The sequence below is a fragment of the Papio anubis genome, chromosome 3 (genome assembly GCF_008728515.1).
Source record: "Papio anubis isolate 15944 chromosome 3, Panubis1.0, whole genome shotgun sequence".
Classification (NCBI taxonomy): Eukaryota; Metazoa; Chordata; class Mammalia; order Primates; family Cercopithecidae; genus Papio; species Papio anubis.
The window spans coordinates 144,881,584-144,899,340 of record NC_044978.1 but is presented as its reverse complement, the minus strand read 5'-3'; the positions used below and the strand labels follow the sequence as shown (position 1 = coordinate 144,899,340).

Sequence of the window (17,757 nt, the reverse complement as noted above, 5' to 3'; positions counted from 1 at the left end):
AGCAATTAGTGGAAAATCAGTCACTGTGACAATTTTTCAAGTGGGTGGGGAGTGTCTTCAGATAGCCAATGGTATGAAAACTTTCTTCACCCTCTTTTTTTAATCTATTTTTTTAAGTCCACATATCTAAATTGAGATCCTTTGAAATGAGTCTTGCCACACTGGGCATTTAGCCTAAAAATAAACACCCAAGGGAATTTGCAGCCTGGCTGGGTTCACAAGATGCACAAGGGACCAGATTCTCCCTGCTCAAATTGGCATCGCAAATTGGCAGGGCCATTTGCATAAACATGAATATTTTATTCCAAAAAAATCTGCCCAAGCTTGGGGAGGTTGGAGCCCAGGACTGTTTGGTTTGTCCAAAAGTGGAAAGAATGTTGCTCTTGGACTTCAGGGGTTCAAGCAGAAGATCTGCTCCTAAATTAGGGTATGAGAGCTCTGATTGCACTGCTGCATTCCAGCCTGGGTGACAGAACAAGACACTGTCTCTTGAAAAAAAGAAAAAGAAGAGTTGGGAGGTGGAGAGACAGGAGGATGGAAGAGGGAAGAAAGGGTTGCAGATGGAAAGGTGCAGGGTAAGATAAGCTTCCTGGCAGTGGAGGACCACGGGAATGGAATAGTTTAAGACCATCCTATGAGTGGTCGTAAACTATCCCAGATGTTTCAGGTTAGCTCAGCCCTGAAGAAAGAATTCCTTACATTTTGTAATCTGTTACACATTCTAGGTGTGGTGTCACACAGCTGCATTCATTTGTTTTCCCCCAAATCAGTTTCTTGGTGGCTCAATTTTCTGCCCTGTCAGTCAAAAACAAATTAAGTGTCTACTGGGTACTAATGTGCTAAAGAAAAAAGAACAGTAACAAAAAGCTTCCCATTTTTCCCCAAGTTCATGCAAAGAATCTGCACTGTCCCTTTCAGAGCCATTTAGGATCCTGCTTTTCTGTTGCTGATGAAAGCCCTGAAAATTAAATGAATTTTTAGTATTGCTAGTGTCTGGCTAAATTCAAGGTTTTAAAACCCACCCTAACTATGCTGCAACTCTGGACTGAAATAATGAACAGATGCCATTTGAACTAACAATATCGAGAAGACTTTTCACTAACAACACAGTTGTCTGTCTAGAGACGGGGATTTAATTTTTTTTTGTCTGATCACATGTGGAGTCCCATTTAATTTTCCCCTATCAGTCAAAAACAGTTAAGTGAAGACAAAGAAGCTATTCGTGATATTGTCCTTCGCAAAGAAAACTCTTTCCTGACCCACCAACATGGCAACAATTCAGAGGCAGAAGGTGAAGTTGTGTGTCGGCTGCCTGATCTTGAGAAGGATGACTTTGCTGCAAGGAGAGCAAGGATGAACCAAACCAAGCCAATGGTGCCATTAAATCAACTCCTCTATGGCCCTTATCCAAAGAAAGGGGCAGAGAAATCAGATGGCAGCAAACAGCTCTCAAAGGGAATCTCAAAAAAAAGAAGTCTAGAATATAAAAGGTGTGCGTGGTGTGTATGTGTGTGTGTCTATGAAAGAGAGACAGGGAGAGAGGACATAATTAAGTGAAGTCAATTTGTATTGTACCCCTTCCAGTTCCTCTTTCCAGCCCCTCAATTATATGTACTTTGTAATGGGGGTTTATTTTGAAGCGGAACTTTAGGTATTCAATCTCCGCTAAATGCAGATGGCAGACGGTAGAGTGTCCATGTCCAAAATAGGGCTGAATTTGCCAAAGAAACATTGAATTCCAGTGTGTAGATGTGCTGAATCAGGACTCATCACCACATATGGGTGCTGGTGTCATCAGTTGGCATTATTAGCAAAAATAGACATGTACTATTGCCTATCAGAGAACAGCCACCTCTCACAGCTGCTCCAGTCCATTCAAAGGAAGCAGAAAAGTGATAAAAGCGCTTCTCTCTTATTGGCTCCGTTTAGATGTTGGAAGAAAGAAAAATGAGCCTTGTTCTTTCTTCTCTCACACCAGCAGCATAACCCAGACAAATGATAATGGATATTTCCAATCAAAAACACTTCTCAAACTTATAATATACTTCTATATGTTCTGTCATAGAAATTGTTTTCAGGCCAGTTTCCTTCTGCCAACATTTTCCCCGTCCTCTTAATACATGTTGGAGTGAACTGGGGAAAGGAAAATTATAGTAAGATGGAATTTGACCAGTGATTTTTGTCCTAAGAGGGAGATATGATTTCATTTAGGGTGCCCACTTGCTGAATTTCATCCTGCAGAGTTAGTCATTCGTGTATTTTTCCTTATATCAAAATCAGCTAGAGTTAGCATCTACATTATTGAATTGTCATCTTTTTGCCCATCACTTTAGAGTTTTTTAAGCCTGTTGAACTTAGTATATAATTATTTCGGCTGTGCTTTAGACAATTAAAATCGTTCTTTGGGCAGAGTTGTTGAGCTCAGTGGAGTAGTTGATCTTTTTTATTTTTCTTAGGAAGTACCAGATACAAAAACCCATGAGAGATTCCTGGATATAGAACAGGGATTAGATAAGAGAAAATCTGGCATCATTTCTTTACAGGACACATTATAGCTTCAGGAGGCCCTTGGTCTTTGCCATTGCAGTTGGCAGGCCTTGTAACAAACGATTTTTGGAGGGCCTTGTGGGAGGGATCAGTTGTGCAAGTGAAACAAAGACTTTTGGATAACTGACTAACATCAAGGCATATTGATGGCAATCAGCAATTTGAGTCAGGAAAAGGACTAACCTTTGTATCTCCCTTTTTTCCTTTCTCCTCCATGTAATTTTAATTCCTGATATTTCCAGCTACATTTGTCTGTTGTCACCTGACTCTGTGTTTGTGGACACAGTTCTGGGTCTGAAGCAGCCCTTGACCTCTCTAGATAGCATCAAAGAACTTATTTAAAAAAAAAAAAAAAAAAAAAAAAAAAAAGGTCCCTAGTGCCTCTTTGCTATGCTGTTCCTTGATCTCCTTCCTCAAACTAAGACAATTCTGTAGCCTTTCTATTTTTGTGGGCTCTGCAAGCATGCCAAATCATCAAGGTAACAAAAGACTACCTCTTGATTTTCCAGCTTGAATGATATATTTTGTGGGAAAATTAATAGGCTCTATTTATGTATTTTTTGAGATTGTTCTATCTCAAGAAGGATATTTAGTTAGAAATAGACTTTTAATGGAATATTTATATATATAAATGCCACAGCTTTGGTTTAAATCACAGTTTTGTCAATATTAGCCAGATAATGTTCACTTCATAGGAGAACAATTGAAAATATCAATTTTAGCATCAATAAAGGTGAACGGTTATTAACACAAGAAACAAGTGGGTATTGACCCTTTCAATCCAGGTAAAGAAGAATACCCTCTGCTTTTCAAGTTTGCCTTAGCCAAACCTGACTAATGCCATGAAGCAGACGGTGAGTTTAAACGTTGAAACTTTATGTTCAGATTTGACTTAGATGTACTTTCTGGCAGCTGTGGGTTTAGGTTTGAGATACTTAATATGTGAACAACGTTCCAGCTATCTCCAAACTAATCCTAGAATTTGGATCATGCAGAGCTCATTACGAACATTTTACTAGTGCAGTAAAAAACATTCCAAGAGGGCTAAGGGATTCAATCAGAAAACCTGAATTCATTACAGTAACTTGAATAGTGTGGGAATTGGGCATCATTACCATCCAACCAAAATCTCATTACCATTAGTAATCTTTCAGCAGGCATGGCTTCTCTTCCTAAACTGTAGTTGAGACTATCATCTGGAAGGGGGGAAGAAACCTCTGTCTCATTCAGAATTATAATAAGGGTGATATAGATGAAAGTCATCACAGCTCCCATTGATTCCATTTTTGAGAAAGGGAAAAGCGTTTCCATCATTTTGTTCTGTCCTCAGCCTGTGAGTTTCCATGCTTGACATTCTCTTTGTCTGCTCCCCTTCCTTGAACTTGATTTTTCGATTGGTGTGGGGGCCTGGATCGAATGGACAGAAACCAGGGCCACACAGAAGAGATGAAGTCGATAGTGACCTGTAAATTGAGGGCTCAGGAAAGTGAACCTGTGGAAGGAGGACTCAGGAAGGTGCCAGATCGTCACAAGGATGACCTGGCCCAGCGGAGAATTCAGGGCAGCCTTGCCCCTCACCGTGAGCCCCCGAGCTTCATTACACTCTCCAACATAACAGAAGCCGACTTGGAGACGTGGGAGAGACTCAAAGTGTCAGGAAAAGCGAGGTGTGTCATGTTTCCCCCTAGCAGTCACGGTATTTCATTTTGAAGGCATGAAATGCTTATCTTTGTGTCTTTTTTTTTTTTTTTTCTGTCAGGGTCTTACTCTGTTGCCCAGGCTGGAATACAGTGGCTTGATCACAGCTCACTGTACCCTCGATTCCTGGGCTCAAGCAGTCCTCTCCCTCAGCCTCTTGAGTAGCTGGCACTACAGGCCCATGCCACCATGCCTGGTCAATCTTTTGATTTTTTGTAGAGACAAGGTCTCACTATGCTGCCCATGCTGTTCTTGAACTCCTGGGCTCAAGGGATCCTCCCACCTCAGCTTCTGAAAGTCTTGGGATTACAGGCATGAGCCATGGCACCTGGCCAAAATTTTAATTAATTAATTTTTTTTTTTAAATAGAGATGGGGTCTTGCTATGTTGCTCAGGCTGGTCTTGAACACCTAGGGCTCCTAGGGCTTAAGTGATCCTTCCATATCAGCCTCCCAAAGTGCTGGGATTACAGGCATGAGCCACCGTGCAGACCCCTTGTATCATTTCTTATTTTGATGGCTTGAAAAAGTGCCTCTCACATCACAGAGCTCCTGGAGCTCAGCATATTCAGCATGAGGTGAATTTATTAATACCAAAAGTTGCAAACCACATGGAGAGAAAACATTCTCTTTTTAACCCAGCCACCTTTCCAAGAATGGTTATTTATTTTGATAGACTTGTTTACTGTAAATAATTTAAACTTGACTTTCAAATAATTTTAATTATTCCACAGTACCTAAGATTTTCTTATGCCCTTATTTATGATGTTAGAGATGTTAGAATTGATGTTTTAAAAGCTATGGAAGCTTAAAGACAAGGTAATGATCATTTCTAGGCAAGACAATGATCATTTCTTCATTTGAGTGTTAATGAAAAAGCAGTTCTGCTCTAGCCTTAAAAATATTTTTCATATAGTCTTCCCTCGGTATCTGTGCTTGATTCCAGAATTCCCCTTGGATACCAAAATTCTTAGAGGCTCAAGTCCCTTATATGAAATGATATAGTATTTGCATATAACCTGTGCACATCCTCCCATATACTTTAAATTATCTGTAGATTACTGATAATAGCTACATTAACATAAGCATACCTTATACATGTATACCTAACACAGTGCTTTCACATCACTTTATTCATGTGGATTCAATGTAGTACTTAGTGCACGGCAAATTCAAGTTTTGCTTTTTGAAAATTTGTGGAATTTTTTTCTCCCAAATAATTTCCATTGAGGTTGGTTGAATCCTGTCAGTGGGATGCTGAACTCACTGATAGGGAGGGCCAACTACTTCTAGTTGCTTTTTTTTTTTTTCTCCCCAAACATCTTATTGCTTTGTACTTAGACATTTTTAGAACTTATTTCTGGTTTTGACTAGGGATGGAGATGTTCAGCACATCTGTGCTTCTGAGCCTTCCCCAGAAATTAAAGCAGAAACTGCCATTCATGATGACTTTGCCAACCGCAAAGCAAGGGCCTCTAAGAAAGCTTCCAGCCCCAGGCAAAAGTTTGTGCACTTTGGGCCAGTGACGGAGATAGATCAGCAGAAATGGAAGCGGCTTAGCATTGGCAAGGCTGGGCCTAGAGAGGATGAAGAAAAAGTCATCTGTCGTGGCAGCAAGATTCAAACGGGCTCTGTGTCTCCTGTCTCAGCGGCCACTTCCAGCTTAAAGGGGCACCAAATGCTTAATCCACAAAATGACCGCAGGTATTTTTTGCCATACATGTGCAAGGATAGCTGCATGGGAGTCGCTGCCGCTTTTAGAGTTTGCTGAAGTATGTTATACAAACCCCTAGAGATGACATAGTTTTAACAGACTGTGTATAGCAGAGAAGTAAGGTTAGTGGGTCCGCCTGGGGGGGACATGTGTGTGAAGTTAAATGGCAGGCATCCATTTTGATTCTGTTATCACCAGAATCGCTGCCTGGGAATGCCAATAATCTTGGCAAATGACCCTTTTTCCCTCAGCTGCATCCAGTACTATTTTATTAGTTGAAAATACTGAATGAGCTAAATGGAATGTTTTAATGATATCACTAGGGTTTCCTGGGGTTATGTATAACCTTTTTCTTTCCTATCCCTTAGAGAGAGGAAGAAAAAGTTATTAGTATCATGAGTTCACGTTTTGGACATCTAAGTAGACGTATTAAAAAAGTAAAGGTCTCCTTCCTCTCCCACTTTTTAAAATTGTGTAATAAATCAGAAGTCTTAAAAATCTCCTCTTTGGGAGTTTCTGTAAGTCAAGACTTTCCTTGGATGAATCGCCATCCAAATGTGTGAGGGAAGAACACCTTATAGGCCTGTCCCAGTTCTTATCCTCCCTGGAGGCCCCCCGGTTTTGAGTTCCCAAGCCCTCTTTTAGGGATTTGGTTCTGTGGGCTGGTAGGAAGCACATACAGGACACGTGTAAAACTGGATTGCCCTGGGAACCTCCATTCCCTCTGTGCGGCACGAGCAAAGTGAGGCTCTCCATAGCAGGAGGAAGTGTTCATAGCATTCTTCTTTATACCTTGCCCTTGAAATCCAAAGGAAATGATGGGTGGCCTATGACCTTTAGAAGGGTTTCTTTGGTTCCAGACTTGGGGTGACACCATAGAAGAGAGAAGGCTATAAACACCCAAAATAAAGAGTTGAGGTTTCAGAGGATGGTGGGGATCTGAGGTGGGGAGAAGGGGGTAGGAAATTAATAAGAAATACATCCTCGAGGCCTTGAATCCTGAGAGGCCCATCATTCAGTCTTGTGGTGACAAAGTCACGCCAGCCTTGTTTGACCTTCATAGGCCCTAGCCAGAGTTCACATTCCATTATCTCAATCTGATTATCTCATCCTTACTAACCAGCCTTACGAATGAGAGCAGCCACATTCTTCTCTTATTAATCTTTCAGTCCCAAGGACTTTCATTGTCTTCTTTTGTAACCCTTGTTCCTCTCCTCTCTTGCCACCAATGCTACTTGATCGTCTGCAGAACAGTGAATTCTGGCCAAGGTGACTATTACAGAAGGGCCTCGTGGCTGGCTCCCGTGCCGGAGTCTCAGGAAGAGTGGGTCTGCGGTCTGGGCGAGTGCTCGAGGGGGATAGAGGAAGGTGAGGAGCAGTTTTTCCTGCCTTCCCGGGAGGTGAAGGAGGACAGATGGGGTCAGGGCCTCTGGTGTGAATTCTTTCCTAGGAGTGAAACTGTCCTCTCTGGCTTTAGTTACATCCAAACAGCTGCCACAGGATGGCAAAGAAGAAACGGAAAGCACTCCAAGAGATTCTGAGAGACTGTCAAAGGCAGGAAGATCAGAGGAAAGCAGCCAGCCACTGTGAGCATCTTGCCTGCGCTCCGCTCCGTGGTGTGTTGCCCCTGCTGTGTGTGGCTGTCGTGTTCCCAAAAACACAGCTTAAAGTCACAGTCTGCACTTGGCGACTGATAGAGCGTGGAGTAAAGTGAATAAAAGAGTGTGCTCATCCCAAGATCAGAGTTCTGCTTCTGGTGCCCGCTCTGGGTAGAGATTTTAGCCTTTGCATGTGGCTGAGAATTGGCCAAATTTCATTCTCAGGGCTCATGAAAACCAGAAAGGGACCCCTATTCCTGTGTGAGTACCAGCTGCATGACAGAGGGTCGCAGTATTCAAAAGGGAGATTTCCTGCTCAGCTGCTCTGTGTGCTGCTGCCTCCAGGGATGCTGGCTTCTTCTGTCTTGAATTAACGCCAGTGAGTGATGCTACTGAAAATATCTTTAGCAGTAAGTGGCCTTTGACTGGCTGGACTGAATGTTGCCCTAGGGCGTGTCCTCTGGCCTCTGAGTGTGAGGCCTCAGGGACAGAAGAGAAGTTGGAGAAGATGATAGCTCCTGCCTGGGGTGGCAGTGGACTGAAAGGTCAGCGAAAGTTGGATGATTCACGAAAAGACGACATGATGGCCAGGAGAACTGGGATGTCTCTTAGACACACTGGATCCAACCCAAACCAGTTCCTTCCAGTTCCATTTGCAAAGCAACAGGATGCGGAAGAATCTTCCAAGGGTCCACCCATGAAAGATCAGAGGTCAGAAGGTTATTCTGTGCTCTTGTGACTGTTTCTCCAGTCTGAGCTTTCAGTGTGTTCTTAATGCATTATGGCACTTCAGTGCCACTTACCTGCCGTTGCTAGCAGAAACAGAATGATTAAAATTGGCCTCATCTGCCAAGAATTTTTTCCTCTTTTTGCATGTAAGCAGGTGCAATTTAGTGGTGAATTTACCTGTTAAACATTTTTTTCTGACTCTGGTGGACTGAATAAATGGGAAATTATTTTATTTCTTTCTAGCTCACATAGTTGGGTAAAAGGGTTGAACTTCTTTCTGATTTGCTTGATTTCACTGTGATTCCAGGTCCAAAGATGATTAATACATTTATAAAAGTTGTAATTATATTAATTTTTCCACATTAGCCAGCACTCATTGCCTTCTGGAGGTAGGATTTCTATTCCATGCTCTGACTTGACTTAGAGTCAACCATGACTTGATGACGAGTAAGGAAATAATTATCCTGGGGTTCCTGTTCCAGTTTAGGGTCCTATATGTTAAAGCCTCTCTTGCCATTTCATAAAAGTGATACATTTTTGTTAAATGTGTGGTCAGCCTACCAATGTAGGGCAAAGAAGTGAGGAGAGCTTTGCATAATTTATAAGCTCACCATAAAATAGGAAGCAATGGAGTTCTGCTTCTCCAAGGACCCTGATGGCAGTGGGAGAGAAGGCAAAGTAGGAGGCAAGGAGAACAGTAGGTAATCTCTCCAGATTTTTTAAAAAATCAATACCCTAGCCATCTTGATCATCTGAATTTAATCTATATTTTTCTTTCTTCTGAATAAAACAGTAATGGAGCCTAGCACTGTTTTCAGGGAGCAGAAGTAATATTTGTGTTTTACAACCACAGATTTCTTTATAGCGTTTCGTCTATGTCTGCTCCCTCAAGCTCACCTTGTCCTGGGAATTCACAGGTAGGTTAGAGGAATCTATGTTAGCTCCATTTCACAAATAAGAAGACTGATGTAGAGAAAAGCTACATGAGTGGATCACACGTGATTCCCGAGCTTGTTAGGGCTGGGGAGACAGAGGAACAGAGTGGTGAAGCTGGTCCTCCACAGTTACTCACTTTCCAGATGCCGTGGACTTGACCCTGGATCCGCAGGCTTCTGTAAAGCAAGGTAGAATGGAAGGAAAGAAGGAGGTGAGGCCTAGAGACTGCCTACTGGATATATTTAGGTGCTCTCCTGTTCATTTATTCCTTATACCACCTTCGAGAGGAAGAATTTCCATCTGCGTTTTGCAATTAGGAAACCGAGGTCCATATGTCCACAGCTGGTACCTACAAAGCCAAGATCCAAACTCAGCTCTATTGGAGTGGAAACGCACCATCCCTCTCCAGCATGATGCCTACACAAGTAACTAGAGGGGACTGTGGAAGTCTGAGGAATTCTGTCACTTTTTTTTTTTTTTTTGAGATGGAGTCTTGCTTTGTTGCCCAGACTGGAGTGCAGGGCCCGATCTCATCTCACTGAAACCTCTGCCCATTCAAGTGATTCTCATGCCTCAGCCTCCTGAATAGCTGGGATTATAGGCGCCCACCACCATACCCAGCTAATTTTTGCATTTTTAGTAGAGATGGGGTTTTGCTGTGTTGGCCAGGCTGGTCTGAAACTCCTGACCCCAAGTGATCCACCCGCCTCAGCCTCCCAAACTCCCGGGATTACAGGCTTGAGCCACTGCACCTGGCCTGTCACTCTCTTTGTGATTTGGGAAAGCGTCCTTTTTATTTTCACATGGCAATGAGTGGTTACTCTGAATACAAGGAGGAATGGTCAGGTGAACTATGTGACATATTGTGTGATTGAGCCAGCAAACACCAGAGGGATACACGTTTCCTTTCAACAAGTGTTTATTGAGTAATAATGACTATGTGTAAAGCACTGTGCTGGGTGCTGGGGGGTGATCTTAGATGAGCAGTAAAAACACTTTAAATTAAGCTAATGCTAGTTCATGATATAGAAATAGATAACTATCAAATTATTGATTCTGAAATGCTTTATTAGTAGTGAAAGTTACATAAATACAGGGAATGGGTGCATAGGCTATTCCCTTTATCTTTCTACCTACCCCTACCCTCAAAAGTAAACTTTATTTTATTTATTTATTTATTTGAGACAAAATCTCACTCCATCACCCAAGCTAGTGTGATCACAGTTCACTGCAGCGTGTACCTTCCAGGCTCAAGCAATCCTCCCACCTCAGCCTCCCAGGTAGCTGGGACCATAGGTGTACAGCACTATACCTGGCTAATTTGTTTGTTTGTTTGTTTTTATTTTGTAGAGACAGTCTCACTATATTGCCCAGGCTGGTCTTGAACTCCTGGGCTCAAGTGATCCTCCCACTTCAACCTCCCAAGTGCTGGGATTGTAGGCATGAGCTACCATGCCTGGCCTCAAAATTAAACTTTATTGACTTTCTTTTTTTGTAGGATGCTTATGTCAACTGTGACATGTGTGGCCAATTTTGTACCTCATAACCTATTGACTCACGTACTTTGCATTAAAAAGAACATTTTATTACTTTTTGTTTTTGCTAACTTGCCTTTACTTTTTGATCTCCTGTAGGATGATTGGGAAAGTCACTTGACACCTCAGCTCTAATTATCTTCCCCTTGCCAGCAAAGGCAGTTCTGCTTAAGTTGGTGCCCTTTTAAAGCTAATATATTAGTCTCACAGGAAATACCTCAAACCTGCAGTACATTACTAGTAAAGAGATAAATGAAGGTTATCTTCAGAAACTGGGTTATTATTTTCAATTTCTTGAGCACCTGGTAAGTATTTAATAAATACTTATTGACTAGTCTGACCACTGTTCAGGGAACCCAAACAGAAAAATGTCTGCTCCTGTGGGGCTTACATTTTGGTATAGATCTACATTTATTGGTAGAGATGTCCGTGAAATACTATTAATTACTTTATGTAGCAATAATTTAAGTTCAGATATATCCTACATGCAACAACATAGTTAAAAAACTCACAAAATGTGCTAAAGAAGCCAAACTCAAGAGTACATACTATTTGCGTCTGTTTACATAGTACAAAACACTCAACACTAATCTATGCGTATGTTCAGTTTGTGAAAATTCATTGAAGTATATGTGTGGTATGTGCACTTTCTGTATGTATCTTATACTTCAATAAAATGTTAATTAAAATATTCAAATTGAAACACAAAAACACATAGCAACTATTAATAGATTCTTGATTAACCATCCATTGGAAAGAAATTCTCTGCTCTCTTCCACAGATAACTTAGAAAACACTGTGTTTGAATAAATTTATTCCAATAGGCCTATTTATTAACTGGGAAACACCTAGTCTTCAGAATTAATGTTGCCCTTTCTTCCCTTCCTCTTCCCCTTCCCTTTCCATCAGAGTCTCACTCTGTCGTCACCTGGGCTGGAGTGCAGTGGCATGATCTCTGCAACCTCTGCCTCCCCAGCTCAAGTAATTCTCCTGCCTCATCCTTCAGAGTAGCTGGGACCACAGGCGTGCACCACCACGCCCAGCTAATTTTTTTGTGTTATTGGTAGAGACAAGGCTTTACCATGTGCCCAGGCTGGTCTTGAACTTCTGAGCTCAAGCAATCTTCCTGCCTTGGCCTCCCAAGTGCTGGGATTACAAGCATGAGCCACCACACCCAGCCCACTCTCTCTTGATGTGAAAGAATCTGCTTTAATGTAGTAGTGTTTTGGAAAATTGAGAATATTAGGTTCAACTGAAACACCTTCTGATACCCTGGAGAAAGAGAAGATGAGTCTTATTCCCAGAAGAAAAACATTCACAAACCCTTTCCTTGTCTTGTTTTTGGCCTTTTCAACAGAGATTTGGGGTTTTGCAGTGGTATGGTTGCCTTCACTGTGAATTAAATAATTATCAGTGAATGTACATTATTCTAGAATGATAAAAGCATAAGAGAGAAGGGGGTATGTGTGTGTACACTCATGCATTCTGGGGTGTTTTCTCTAAGACTGCAGGAAGAGATGTTTAGAAATTACCCTTTTCCTGTAAACTGTTGTGAAACTGATCATGGGACCAGGTAATTTTTGCTGCTGACTCCAAAATGTAATTTATTGGAAACTGGAAGCAGGATGTATTTTCTTTACTATTCTTTGTCTACCATCAGAATTGCAGAAAGGAGGAGCTTTTCAGGGTATAGGTAAGAACTGACCCTTAAAATTTACCTTTGCTGAAGAGACAGGCATTTGTGGGAGCTGTGTTGTTTTTTTGTTTTGTTTTGTTTCTTTAAATGTGCTTGAAATATGCCTTGTAATGTTCTAATATTTTTCTAATTTAGTCTTTTTGCTTTAGACTCATTTAGACTTCAAGTGACTATTGCAGAGGGTACAACTTTATGGATCTAAATTATCAGGAGAATATAAAAGATTAGAAAAAAACTTTAGTTTTTCAAGTTATGGAATATCATCCAAGTCTGGTTTTGATTAAGACTACCAGTTTTCTAGGAATTGTGGTTTCTGTCAAATGCATGTGGAAGGCACTGATTGGGGTTCTGGTTAACTTTCAGAAAACTGCAGAAACACTCTTTGATGTTATTTGTGCAAATGCATTAACATATCAGGGACAGGGTCAGTAAGGGTGCACTTGTACCGTGGGTGTCCATTACAGCCCATTACTGCTGAACATAAAGGCACAAAAAGTTGAACGGTTTGTGAATGACTGTAATACATGTTTGTTTTCTAAGCTGCCTTCTCTAAACATTGTGGATTGCACCTAAGCCTTCCTGTGCTTATATTGAACAGATTCTTTCTTTTTGGGTAGTGTGGGGATTATTTTCATTTCTCTTCTGGGTTTTGAGATAAATGTTGCATTTTTTAGAAACATCAAGACTTGTCTTTGATTTTCAGCAGTCAATGAATATTGCTAATTGTATAATGCCACTTCTCATCCAGTATCTCAGCAAAAAAGGTTTGGCGCACATGTATTTCACCAGCAGTTTTTATTTCCAGCTTGCTTACAGCATTCACTTTCAACTCCGCCAGTCCTCTAATTTTGTATTTGATCTTATAGATACGGTCCGAGAACTCCTGTGTCTGATGACGCAGAGTAAGTTGCCTTGTATTTGTAGGATTACATTAATTACTAGCCTAAACTGCATGCTTCCAGTACTTACCACTAATTGAAATGCAACTGATGCAAGTGAACTGAATAGTTAGCTGACTTGTGCAACAAAGCACTTGAAGTTGGAATGCAGAGCATACATTCTGTGCAGGAAAGATGAATGAAAAAGCAACTTAAGCATGATTCTAATATGAAGCTGCTGCTTGAAACTTAACATTTGCTTTTCATAGACTGGGCATGTTAAAGTTGTTGTTCTTGTTATGGTTTGAACATTGGTACCCCTTCTGAACCATAGAATTATTTAAAGGGTATTCTGAGTTTTGCACTTAATTCTTGATATGTTGGGGCTTAGAGTTAACAACGAAGTAGTCATTCCAATAGTCTCGTTTTTTAACTAAGAAAATAAATCCCAAACCACTAATTATAGATTCAGAAGCCCAAGTTCCTCCCAGGTTGGAGTCATATAAACTGTGGGATGCTTGAAACCAAAACATCGGAGTTTTGCTCAAGTTCCATGGCTTAGCAAGGGGCCAAAGATCTAAGACATGACTGGCCCTTCCCCTCCCTGCTGCTTGGTTTTCACTCAACCAAGCAGAGGTTCATTCCTTATCCCATATTTCACATTCAAATTTGAGAAGAATCCAAACCCTCCCATTTGTGACCACGTTAACTCTGCTTCAGAAATGGATTTCCCATATGCAGATCATTCTGCAACTGATATATAAGGCAAACTTTATTTATTTATTTATTTATTTATTTATTTATTTTTTGCAAAATACTAGCCTTCTCAGATTCATGTAATTTGTATATGAAGAAATGTTGATTAATACCTAAATCCAGCATCAGTAGTCTGCTCATCCTGACATTGAGAAGCATTTTGTGGCCTCATGGGAGCCTGGGACATCCAGAATGCAATCACCAGCCCTCCTTTGCCTGTCCTTTCCTGAGCCTCAGTTTCAAGTCACACAATGAGGAATTTGAATAGAATTTGCATGTAGAACACGCAAACATCATTTCCACCAATGACAATGAGATTAGGCAAAACATTAAGTGTCTTCAGATTGTGCTGTTTCCATGTTTGTGTTCAAGATGTCTACTTAGTTTGGACTCCAAGCCCTAAGTGGTCAAACTCCAGGGCCAAGTTTCCCATGTGTGATCTGACATAAAGAACACTTATGCCTCAAAACTAAATTCAGCCTGAGCTTGACTGACTGCACAGAGTTAAGTAGTCTGTAAAATTGAGCCCTGGTTATTACTTTTCAAACCTGCAATGGCAATATTTAACATTCACTGAAAGGAGGATTTTATAAGATCGATAGGCAAAACACTACTTTGGTTTGGTGAGCAAAAACATTTTGATAGAATGGATTTCTTCTTCATCAATGCAAGGCTACTATACAATTTGCTTAAAATAGACCCCTAGGAAACCCTAAAAGGTGAAAGAAAGGAAGAGAAATTAAAGAGTTTCTGAATTTTGCCTACACCTGAACACAAAACTTCACCCACAGGAAAAGTTAATGATTTCTTAAAAGGAGTGGGGACAGGGACTCCGTTTTTGCCTTCTCTTAAGTTTACAAAATGCAGCCCCAGGGACCAAGAAGAGTAAAAGGAGCTTCTTTTCTAGAACTCTTATCTAGGGATATCCAAAGTGCTGGGTTTCCTGCTTAGAGCAGATCCAATTTACATGAAACCATGTGGGGAACAAAATGAAAAGTTGATATCAGGAATTTATTCTTAAAATAGAAACTTATACTATTTTTAGTTTATTCCCTTAATATCTCCTTTTTCCAAAATCTTTAAAGGCATTTTTTTGGCACAGGCTATGTTTATTAATAATTGACACATTCTTAAAATAGAGCCCAATCAGAAAAAAAGATGAGCCCTTTAAAGAGAATATAGGTCAGGGGCAGACCTACCGCACAGGCAAACGGAGAAATTTCCACCTCCTGGCCAGCCAAGAATGTTTCCATAGATTTAATTTCACCTTCTTGCCCTTTTCCTCACTTGCACACTCTTTCCCTCCCAATACCCGGCCCACCAAAGGAGTCGGTACTTTGTGAGAGCCATAGGCCATTTTATTCTGAATTCCTTTACTGTAGACTTGGCCCAGAAACAATTTCCAGGCGCTTGGGGTAATTCCATCCTGGCCCTCAAAAATGCCAACCCACCACCAAGGGAGACTCCTGGACTCTGCAGCCAGGAGCCCTCATGCCAACAGCCCAAGGGCATAGACATAAGGTACTGCGGAGCACAGTATTAGTCCAAGTCACATTAATATTCTGGAAGCTGGCCGTCTCCAGGATCCCATACCTGTCAACCCCCATCCCCAGACACACACCTCTTCATTTGGGAGGCCAAGTCTAACCTGAAATAGGGAACATGTTCTGAATGACAACTCAGCCCATTTTCTTTTTAGTATTATCAATTCTCAACTTCTTAATTTTTTTAGAAAATGGCATAAATATATCACTCAGGTTTGTTCCTTGTTTTTTGGCCAGTTTGCTGATATTTCTTTAAAACAAAAAAAAAACTTGAGAAAAAAATAATACAGGTTGAGCCTGCCTTATAGAAAATGCTTGGAGTGAGAAGTGTTTCAGATTTTGAACTTTTTTAGATTTTGGAATATTTGCATATACATAGTGAAATATCTTGAGGATGGAGCCCAAGTCTAAACATGAAATTCATTTATGTTCCATATATACCTTATATGGATAGCCTGGAGGTGATTTTATACAATAGTTTAACTAATTTTGTGCGTGAAACAAAGTTTTGACTGCATCCCATCACACAAGGTCAGGGGTGGAATTCTCCACTTGTGGGGTCATGTCAGCACTCAAAAAGTTTTGGAGTTTGGAGCATTTCAGATTTCAGATTTTTGGATTAGAGATGTTCAACCTGTACTTCCCGGTACATGAAAGGGCAAACAAGAGTTTCTCCTTTTATTTAACTAACTGGCTTCTGGCCACATTTGGGCTGAGCTAGTTAGAGCTTCACAGTGGGAGTGGAGATGGGAACGCAGGACAGACAAAGGTAATTCTTAAGGCCTGCTCTCATTTTCTCCAGGCCCACTGGGTGAGATAATCAAATCCCAGATCCTGGAGAAGGCTGCCATTTTCTTCTTGGGGTCCCAGAAGAAAACCTGGATCTGTGGCCACCCATTGTGGCCTAAACCGAAATTCTGACCTGCAGATATTACAGATGGCAGAGCTGAATGAAGGAACCTCTTTCCTCTCCCATAATCTACAAACTACTTAGTGGGATGATAAGAGGGTCCCAGTTCAGACAGGCTTAAGTCTTCTAAGATCTTAGCAAAGATTTTAAATCACTTAAAAGATGAACTGACTAGATTGAATATTTTAAAAGTAAGATTTTTTTTTTAACTGTGAGAGGAAGAATGGGATGAATTTTTGTGTCTTTCTGGAAGGCCTGCTTCAGTGAATTTTGATCCATGAAGTTTAAAAGCATGGGTTAGACTTTTCTACCTAATCCTGCAAATTTCTTAATCTTTCTTAGATAACTAATTAATAGTCTAAAATAGATGAAAAATCACAGCCCTTCTCCTCTATCGAGGACTACAGTTTCTTTTTTTCTTTTCTTTTCTTATTTATTTATTTATTTATTGAGATGGAGTCTCACTCTGTCACCCAGGCTGGAATGCAGTGGTGCAATCTCAGCTCACTGCAACTTCTGCCTCCCAGGTTCAAGCCATCCTCCTGCCTCAGTCTCCCTAGTAGCTGGGACTGTAGGCATGTGCCAGCACACCTGGCTAATTATTATTATTATTATTGTTGTTGTTGTTGTATTTTTAGTAGAGAAGGGATTTCACCAAGTTGACCAGGCTGGTCTTGAACTCCTGACCTCAAGTGATCTGCCCACCTTGGCCTCCCAAAGTGCTGGGATTACAGGCGTGAGCCACCACGCCTGGCTCAGTTTATTTTTTCTAGAAGGCACAGCTGCTGAAATCAACATTCTCCACTGACATGGAGGCGGCATTATGCAGTGGCTTGTCATATCCATGCTAATAGGAACCTCAGCTAAGAGTCCTTCTATGCAGCCAGATTATTAGAATACTCTTGGGGAAGACAGGTTGCAAGTACAGTTTTCAGTTTAGTTCTCTTAGGTCAGACTTGAATTGTCCAACATCTGGAGAGCGGAGAGAGGCACTCACACATTTGTACAGATTCCTTTTGAGTGGATTGAAGGGAAGGTGGGCAGCCATTGCTTTGGGGGTCATTTTCCAGACAGCTGCCTGCTAGGGAGCCCTTTGCATTCAGCGATGCTGCTGCTGTTCATTGTCTGGCCATGGGAGTAACAATTTTGGACATCACTGATGATGTCTGGAATTCTTTGGTGTCTAAGTGCATGGTAGTTTTTTTTCTTTGTGTTAG

The 17,757-nt window shown here is 41.1% G+C and overlaps 1 protein-coding gene across 24 annotated transcripts in view; it reads left to right on the top strand.

The window, feature by feature from the left end:
- LIMCH1 (LIM and calponin homology domains 1) overlaps positions 1-17,757 on the top strand; it is a 341,748-nt gene that overhangs the window by 267,176 nt on the left and 56,815 nt on the right. For 11 of the 24 annotated variants that reach the window (XM_009206748.3, XM_021938403.2, XM_021938402.2 and 8 more), the window contains one exon: positions 13,319-13,354. The exons of 6 other annotated variants lie outside the window; for them this stretch is intronic. In XM_009206748.3, coding sequence (XP_009205012.1) covers positions 13,319-13,354 — 36 coding nt within the window. Of the gene's footprint in view, positions 1-1,187; positions 1,491-3,971; positions 4,215-5,618; positions 5,949-7,207; positions 7,327-7,435; positions 7,545-8,006; positions 8,268-13,318; positions 13,355-17,757 lie in introns of all 24 variants that reach the window. 7 more of the 24 variants (XM_009206726.4, XM_017958654.3, XM_009206736.4 and 4 more) reach the window with 2 other exon arrangements.